We start from the raw sequence: 9132 nt of genomic DNA, 5'->3' as shown, positions 1-9132 counted from the left end.
TATATATATAAATAATTGGGCTTTCATAATATCTTGCTGCTTGAAAATTAGTGTACTATAAAAAAATTGTAATGGTCACTCCTGTGTAAAAAAAAAACTACATCTCCCACAATGCTGTTCAGCTGAAACTTTGTTGCCTCGCGACGAGTGTTTGCACTCCCTGGCTAGCATTGCATACAGTGCAAGTACTTCAGCGAAAACCTTAAACATGGTTTACGTTTTAGTGTTAACTGTGTTTTAGTGTGTCAGTCGAGTCGCCTGTTTTTYCTAAGCAGAAATAAGAACTAATGAAAGAAACAATGAATAAAAAGTTGTCTCTCTCGTTACCAAACCTCAGGACAGACTCGCTCGTGAACGTATCATCAGCAGAAAGAAGCTCCAGCTGCGCAGAGCTACAGGCAAACAAAAACATGGAGGTAAAGATAAGATGCCTTTTTTTTTCTTCAGTAAAAGCCTGAAAACTACAAAGTATTGTCCTGAAATTGTGTGACACCGTTAGTGGTCCACAGTAATAACTCAAAGGGAGAGCTTCTCATGTGTAGAATATAGAAATTCATTAGAGCAGATAACCCTGTTACAAATTAAGGTCTGGACAATTAAAAGTGCACAGCAAGGTCAAATGGTTGATTATATTTTACAAATTAATTGCATCACTCAGCAGCAGTTTTAATGTGGAGCATCTTGTTAAAGTAGAATCAATATTTGCGTGTCATGCATAAATATGTATGCACAAACATGCTTTTCTGAACTGTAGCATTTTGTGATGTTCACAATGAAGACCTTGTATGCATTGTTGAAACATTCCTGCTCTTGTAAAAAAAAAAATGTTTTTTTATGTCACAAAGGGTGGTGTTTTAACTGCTGAAATGGTGTCCAGCTGTTTATCCCAGCCTGAATGTTTCTGCATGAAGCTGCAGCAGATCTGTTACCTTTCACTACCTGTGAGATGCACACCTGCACAAGATATATTTGTAGTTTTAAAGGCAAATCTACTTACTGTTTAACAGAGACAAATTAATTTATTCGATTATGAAGTTTTGTTATTTATTAGCTTGCTTTGCAAATGAATTTTGTGWGGATAATTGCAACTTTTTTTTKKWWTTTYCCCCCGCTTAAGAGTCGCAGTCTGRGTGACRTATCTGTGTTACGCAATTATAYTCATCTTCAAAAGTTGGAATTGCCACACAACAAAATCAAAGGTAACACAGTAATCATTGCTTCATTTTGTGACTTTGACTAAACCTGTGCAGGCTGGTTTAATCTAAATGAAATTATTCTTCTAACATTTGCTAGATTTATCCAGCTTAAGCCACATGCCCYGCCTTGCCGTCCTGGATGTTTCTCACAACGAAATCCGCGACTTCTTTGCGTTCCAGCCTCTCCAGCACCTACAGGTAGCACAGGACCTTGAGCTGACAGGATAAGGCAATATTTGATTGGTGGCTTGGGCCTCACTCTCTTATTCCCCCTAGATAGGCCAGGATTTCCATAGCCCATCTGTAGTCACTCTGAATATGCTTACAAGTCCTTTACTGTCCTTGAATGACAGTGAACTTTAACAAAAACCTTTCGCTAACTCTGAAGCCCCAGATCGGGTTTAATTAAAGTTTTTATTCACTAATGTATGGTTTGGGTTTTTGAGATTTTCAGTAATGGTGTACCTTTTTTATTTTATTATTATTGTATTTTTTTTTTTTTTTTTTTTTTTTTTGCAGGAGGTCAATTTCTCTTACAACCTTATGACAAAAATGAAAGATTTGTCAGCCTTTAAATCCCTTCGTAAGCTGGATCTAGACTGTATCCTTACTGTTTGATACATGTTTACGTGATCTTAATAATAAAATGTGCAAGTATTTAACAGAAACCTGTAGCATCTCTTTCCTCCGAGTCATGAAAAACCAGCGCGTGCTCACGTATGTTTTTTCTTACCAAGCACATTCGTAGATAACAGCTTCTGCAAGATCAGTGGTCTTGAGCAGTGTTGCAGACTCACCCATCTCAGTCTGGCACATAATAAGATCACAAAGATCAGCGGCCTTGACGGTCTGCCTCTCACACACCTCTGCCTTGTAAGTTGGTTGTTTGTTATTATATCCAGAAACATATCCTTAAATACATCCAGTTTTATTTATTTTTTATATATACAAGCTAATATTTACAAGCCGGTAATTTCAAATAAAAATCTCAGTTGTCTTTCCCAGCTGTTGGAGCTATTTCTGTTGACATGTATTGCTGTGTTCATAACGTTTGTTTGCCTATGTGTGTTTTCCGTGTCACTTGTCTTTTCTTATGTTATCTGTTTGTCTTACGTTTTTAGATTCAATCAAATCTTGGCCCCTTGTTCAAAAATTAACATATGGTCCAACAGCAGGTCTTTTTTTTGTCTTTTTCTTGGTCTTTCTGCTTGCCTGTGTGTCTGTACTCACACGTGTTTGTCTTGTCCTTTATCAGCCTTCCCTCATTGTCAGCAGCTATCAGTCTTGCAGCATCTGCCTCCGTCTGCAGCTTTTTTTTTTTMTATACTTCGGGAGCAGCTGCTGTGTTTGAGTGAACCTGGATCAAATTCAGCATGCACGCATGCCCTGTCCATCCAACGTTCATCTAATCCTATCCCTGACCCCCTCTACTTCACACACCCCCACCCTAAACAGCATGGCATTGTCAGCCAGCACATCACAGCACTGACCCGGTCCTTCCCGGGACCAGCGCGGTCACACACCCCTGCTGACRGCGACCCTCTGCCTTGGCAGCGTGCTTGGCAGGAGCTGTGCGAGGTGTGGCCAAACAGCTAGATAACAACTCTTGTCAGTGGATTGGCGGGAGAATCGGGCTGACAAGTGGGGAGTGCCCAGGTCTTGTTCTTCTGTTCGTTAGCGTGCTGTGCTAGCTCCTCGCCAGCTGCTTCGCTGTCAGTCCTCGCGTGTCAGGATTTTCTGCAGTTTGCCACTCAGCTTGGCAGTGAGGAGACACAAAGTTTTAAGAGCCTAAACAGCAGAACAATTTGAGCCTTTTTCGTTGAGATTTGATTCAAGCACGTTTTTCGTAATCGATATGTGATGTTTAATGTTCGTTTCCTTCCTGCCTGTAWTTAGAAGGGGAACCTAGTTGAAAGAACTGAAGGGCTGGAGAGTGTAAAGACCCTGCAGATTCTTGATTTGTCTTTAAATCGCATCACCAGCCTTTCAGGCCTCCAGAGCCTCCACCTTCTAGGCTCCATCAACTTGGAGAAAAATCAGGTATAGATCAAAGATAATCCAGAAAGACCTTAGAAATTATTTGTTGTCATAATTATAWTTTTTTGCAATTTTCTCTCAAGATGAAAACAAGTTTATCACTGTTTTACTATATAAAAAAATTAATAGACTATTAAAAGGAGTACTTTTCTGTGTTTTTGTTTCAGATTACAGAGATTCAAGAAGTTGAGCATATTCACAGTCTTTTACTGCTGAGGGACCTCAATCTGCAGGAAAACCCCGTGCAGGCAGCCATAATCTTTACTGACAATAATCCTAAACCATTTAAAAGTTGATAAAATATGCTTATTGTTGAGTTGTTTCTGTGCAATAACTGTAATTTCTAGGAGGAGCCAGAGTACAGACTGACACTCATCTTCCACCTTCAACATCTGACTATCCTGGATCAAGTGAAAGTCAGCACTGAGGAAAAGGTATAGTTATTTTTTAAATCTCTTTATGTGACAACTGCTCATGTAACACTATAAAATCTTTAATCCTAGGTGACATCAGTGAACATGTATGACCCTCCCTTAGATCTCGTGGCAGCGAGGGATCACATGACCCATGTAGTTTATCATCTGATGCAGCCCCAGGCTCTACACTACAGGTTTGCACAAAAACGTWACAATTTAGTGTTTGTTTTCTGAGAAATAAAATGTGTGCTGGATGTAAGGTGCTAAGCATTAGTTAGAGAGTGCACTGTTGGTGGTATGATAAAATATGATGAGGTAATAATCAGGCAGTAAAATAAAATACCCAAAGAGTTGTTTTCCGACTTGAGCAGCAGTTTGTCTGTGTGCCGCTCGTGTTATCTACTTTCTAAAAGAAGAAGAAAAAAAGTTAATGTATAAGCACTTTTTTATTTTTGAGAACATCCATCATCAGCAAATAAAAGCTGCAGCTACAGTCAATTTACTATTCTCCTCTGCACTTACTAGAAAAAGCACATCCATATTGCCCACTAGGCACCTGTTTATATTGACTGCTGGAATTGCTTTTAAGAACAATGAGGTTTTAACTCTAGCATCGCATTGCTTTAAAAAGGAAAATAACTGGATCTGGAGTTTTGGTATGTATATGCAAAATAAAAATTAATGGAATCCTGTCTGTGTGTCTCACTCTCTGTGTACGCAGCACGCCGGCCGCTGCAGACTCCCCCTACCCTGTGTTTGTGCTGACAGGTCCCGAAGGMTGTGGGAGGCAGGAGCTGGTTCACAGGCTGTGTGAAGAGTTCAGTGCATACTTGGGTCACGGGTCAGTTTCACACACAGATGCTGCTGGAGTGGTTAACTACAGCAAAAGTTCATGTCCTCTGATGTAATTTAAATGAACAAAATGATGTCAATTTATTAATGAGGTCAAAAAATGTCTATTTTCTTAATGAGAACTGTCTGTAGACATTSACATTTTTGCTATGATTTTTAGGCTTAACTGTTTTGTATTTAGCAAAGCAAAATAGTACAAATAAGCGTGTAGATTATAAGTCAGGTTTTAAAGTTCTTTAGACAGTAATCAAATACGTGTGAAAAATTAGCATGTGTAATCCTAAAATGATCTGCACATTTGGAACTTAAAGTTGSTTATGTTTAGATTTAATCTTGAACTTTTATGGGACTTTTGATCAGGGTTGTCCAGTCCTGGGGTCAGATTTACAAAGCTTGCATACTCACAAAATGAGTCCAGAAACTTGCGTACGCCACTTTTCACGCCAAGGTTGTGATTTATAAAGTCCAAACTTGACGTGAAAATGTGCGGTGCCTCACGCCAGCTCTGACCCATGTGTACGCTCATTTTGGAGACGGGAAACTGCGACACAGATGGTGAAGTGAGGAATTAGAGCCACACTGTGTAATGATCACTGTCAGAGATTTAATTTACCTTCAGAATCAGACTTAGATTTTATTCAACTTTATCATCAGTTTTCTTAACAGTATTATTTATGCTTCTGCTGCTGAGCCATGAGGACCTTTGAAACAAAAAACTTAAATCTTAAATAAAAGTTCACGCATCTCCATGCATCTCCTTCCTCCTCACGACCCTGACCCACAGACCCCTCCCCGACAAGACATTTCAGCGGAGCACGACAGCACAAAGCTTGGTTATGGTCACGCTTTGGGTGTGCATGCACTCGCCAGCGTGGACGTGTTATAAAAGATTCACTTTTTAATGTCCGTACCTCTCATGCGCGTGCGCGGGGTGGGGGGTGAGGAGTCGGTCAGCCGCAGATAATAGGCAGGAGTGGGAGTGACAGGGGAGAAGAGCGGTGAACTTAATTTTATCTGACTTATTTAATTTTATTTCTTGTTTTATCGTCCTGCAGGCTCTGAGAGAAAATTAATTTGAAGCTGAGTTTTTGATAAAAATTGTTAGATTACTCTAGAGGGAAAATCTGTGTCARTTACAGACATTCTGTTCACGTGAGCAGCTGTCAGCACCTGTCAACCTCCAGACGCACGACAGAGCGTGTCTGAGCCAATCACTTTTTTGACATTGATCAGCTGACTGATTTAAATACATCTTAACATTCATGAGGTACTTTGCATTGACTGTTTGTGGTTGAGTGTGGGTGTGTAGAGGGCAGAACCTGAGGCGGGACCTTGTGCGCAAACTCTGACGTGTGGCTGTGATCCATAAAGGAAAGGTGTGCAGAAACATGTGTACGCACTGTTTTATAAATCTGAATTTATTTATTTTTTGGCTTATGCCATTTTCGCCTTTTGGTCGTACGTTCACTTTTTGTATGGTTTCCATGCAATCCTTTATAAATCTGACCCCAGGTGTGTTGGAGCAGAGAAACAGCATCCCTTAAGGACCAGGATTGGACCCCCCTGAGTTCCACTAATTAGGGCAGGATGTCTGTCCTGATTTTATTTCATAACTTTTGGTTTGTCTTATCTAAAATATCAGCCTCACCTTCAAATCATCAAACAATTTCTTTCAAATGTGCAACAAAAATGCATGTAAATGATCTCACCTGGTTGTTGGTTTGACCGTCTGGAACAGTTTTAAACGTCTGGTTTTGGTAGTGGCCCTCTTTCATTCATAACAGATGTAAATTTATATCATCTGTAGATGGAATGATTTTTGACCTGACTAGCCATTTCTGGGAACTTAGGCACTTTATTTTCCCTTCAAAAATAAACACAAAGTGCTTTCTTCTTTATTAAAATTTTTTGGCAGTTACTTTATTAGGACAAATGCTACATAAATAATGTTTTTTATTGTGATAATATGAATATTAGAATCTCATTTCATCAGGATCTGTCACACCACACGTAAACCATGCTTTGGAGAGAAGAATGGAACCGACTACCACTTTGTCAGTGAAGAAGACTTTCAGAACATGATTTACATGGTGAGTTGAGTTAAAATTTGTCTTAGTGTCACAAGCCCTGAGAACAAATGAACATTTTTTTCTCCCTGTGGTTTATTGACTCAAAATAGTTTTGTGTTCCAAGCGTCATAAATCACCCATAAATATTAACTCTTGCCCATAATTCAACTAAATATGCAATATTTTTTGAAAAGTTGTGTTTTCAGGGTTGTAGATTGACACTTCTCCTTCAGCGAGTTTCAAATTGATTTCACTCTCTGGCTTTGATGAGTTGTGTTGTTGAGATAATTAGTTTTCTTGGGTGAAATTATTTCACTTTAACTGGCTGATTTTTTATTTTTATTTTTTTTTGAGCAAGATACCTTCAACTAAATGGAGCTTTTCTGAAAAGCTTCTCGGACATGCAGGATTAGTTTAATTTAATTTCGGATCGAATTATTAAAGCATCTCTTACAGCTCTTTTAATGCAGGTGATAATTAACAGTTTAAGGCATTGACGGCAGTCAATATGTTCACACTGGTAAAATTGTTTAAAACTTTAAATATCTCAGTAGACCTTTTTATGGTTAAAATAATTAAAAGAGAAAAGAAACTGAGATTTTTAAACATACAGGTGAGGAAAACCAATGTGTCTAAAATTCAAGGGCACATTTGTTTCCATCTTGTCTTCATGTCAACTTGTCTGCTGTCTGGTGGAGGATTATTTATAGTCCTGGTCTTTTAGTGATTCACACAGGAACAGCTTTGATGCAGGTATTGATGCCTTTTGTCTGCTCTCCAACAGAAAGGATCTTTACAATCTGTCCCTCCCTCTATTTGATTCCTGCATTCTTCTCCTCCCTGTGTTCTGCTGTTGCCAGGAACCTGTTTTATTGCCATCCTGTTTTCAATTCCTAAATCTTCAAACTCTCACTATTTATCTGTCAGTTGTTGCTTTTAAGTCTTCAGATGTGCTTTCCTGTAAGCAGCGAAACACTTGGCATACCTGATTAATGTAAAAAATTCACAATGCAGCAACAAGTCTTTTACTTGATTTGTTTTTCTAACAGGAAACAAAAAAAGGCTGGATAATCAGACTACAGGGTGTCCATGTGTTTAATTGTTGACATTACAAAACATTTTCACCATTCTGTCTCTGAGCACATAAATACATGAAGGAAATCAAAATAAAATAATATTCTTTTTTTCTTAAACTCATAACATTCATTACTGTTTTATTTATTATGATTTAATTGAATTTTATTGCCATTTAATTATCTGTATTGGATTTGCCCTTAAGCTTTTTAAAAGCAGTAAATTTTGCTGCTCAAAAGAAACTGTTTCGGAAAGACGGCTGCAAAAAGGTCAGGAGGTCACGTGTAATAAGTAACTAGGAGTTTTTTTTTTCTTTTTTTTGCCCCGACTACCTGGTCAAAAGTTTGTTTCCCAGGTGGACAAATGTCCTCAGGTTGTTAAGCCTGACAGAACATGCTGGAGTTTTTGTCTATGTTGGTTCATTTTGTGAAATTGCAACTGTTCCATCAGTTTAATAGTGTGGAAATAAAATTGTCTTCTTTTCCCCATTTTCCTCATTGACCTAAATTTGGTGTAAGGGTAAGTTTATCCAGACCATGCAGTATGGGGGTCATCAATTCGGCCTCACCAGAGATGCCGTAGAGGAGGTGGCTAAAGAGGGACTGGCTTGTTGTGTGCACACGGAACTGGAGGTATGGGAATGTAAAAGTTACGTGTGAGACAATTTCWGAGTGTTGCAGAAAACATGCTGAATTTCCTACTGTTTGTGTGTTGACACAGGGTGTGTTCGGTCTAAAGAAGAGCTACTTTGAGCCTCGATACATCCTGCTTCTACCCACTCAGCAGAAGTACATCAACCACCTGAAAAGTGGTGTCTGTACTCCAGCGCAGATGGATGTTGCAGTGTCACGTCTGGAGCTTTATGCCAACACCAACACACAACGCCCTGGATTCTTTGATTCTGTTATTCCTTGTGGTATTGGAAAAAAACCTCTGGTTTTAAGGAATTTATTAAAATTTTATCCTATTTTACATTCCAGTTAATGTTGATTGCAGTGTAATTAACTGAATTCCAGGAAAGATTTTTTGATTCTACATTTAAATTTGCTAAAGCTAATGCTATTCTTTGAAGGACTTTGGTGTTATTGCCCTGTTCACGGGCAGTTTGTCATTACAGTGTCTTGCAAAATGCAGTCCAAGCACAGTGTCAGACGGATTAACTCACTTCACTAAAATCCATACACTATCCTTTAAATCCAATTACCACATGTATCAAAGACATATAGCCGCAGGATAGCTGTGTTTATCTTTCCTCATGATAGCACTCAGACATGTTTGCTGGTTTTTAATGAGATGAGCATACAGTGACCGTGAGACACTCATCATTTTTATGCACCGTTAGCTAGCACCTCATTACACTAAGGTCAAGATCTCCATATCTTTGATTCATGGCTGTTTGATGGTAGATGCATTTGCTCTGTTGAGAACCAGATTTCTCTGTGTGTGTGTGTGTGTGTGTGTGTGTGTGTGTGTGTGTGTGTGTGTGTG

The 9132-nt window shown here is 38.9% G+C and overlaps 1 protein-coding gene across 2 annotated transcripts in view; it reads left to right on the top strand.

Annotated features, from left to right (window-relative positions):
• The first annotated feature begins 134 nt into the window (after window positions 1-134).
• lrguk (leucine-rich repeats and guanylate kinase domain containing) overlaps window positions 135-9132 on the top strand; it is an 11720-nt gene continuing 2722 nt past the window's right edge. Inside the window, exons 1-14 of one of the 2 annotated variants that reach the window (XM_014004800.1) lie at window positions 135-416; window positions 846-941; window positions 1118-1199; window positions 1294-1394; window positions 1716-1797; window positions 1945-2069; window positions 3093-3236; window positions 3401-3481; window positions 3581-3667; window positions 3737-3843; window positions 4371-4490; window positions 6495-6591; window positions 8163-8276; window positions 8365-8560. In XM_014004800.1, the coding sequence (XP_013860254.1) occupies window positions 288-416; window positions 846-941; window positions 1118-1199; window positions 1294-1394; window positions 1716-1797; window positions 1945-2069; window positions 3093-3236; window positions 3401-3481; window positions 3581-3667; window positions 3737-3843; window positions 4371-4490; window positions 6495-6591; window positions 8163-8276; window positions 8365-8560 (1561 nt within the window). In that variant the 5' untranslated portion in view covers window positions 135-287. The remainder of the gene's footprint in view (window positions 417-845; window positions 942-1117; window positions 1200-1293; window positions 1395-1715; window positions 1798-1944; window positions 2070-3092; window positions 3237-3400; window positions 3482-3580; window positions 3668-3736; window positions 3844-4370; window positions 4491-6494; window positions 6592-8162; window positions 8277-8364; window positions 8561-9132) is intronic. The other variant, XM_014004801.1, reaches the window with a different exon arrangement.

This window comes from Austrofundulus limnaeus, unplaced genomic scaffold (genome assembly GCF_001266775.1).
Source record: "Austrofundulus limnaeus strain Quisiro unplaced genomic scaffold, Austrofundulus_limnaeus-1.0 Scaffold26, whole genome shotgun sequence".
Classification (NCBI taxonomy): domain Eukaryota; kingdom Metazoa; phylum Chordata; class Actinopteri; order Cyprinodontiformes; family Rivulidae; genus Austrofundulus; species Austrofundulus limnaeus.
This window is presented reverse-complemented; position numbering and strand designations above follow the sequence as displayed.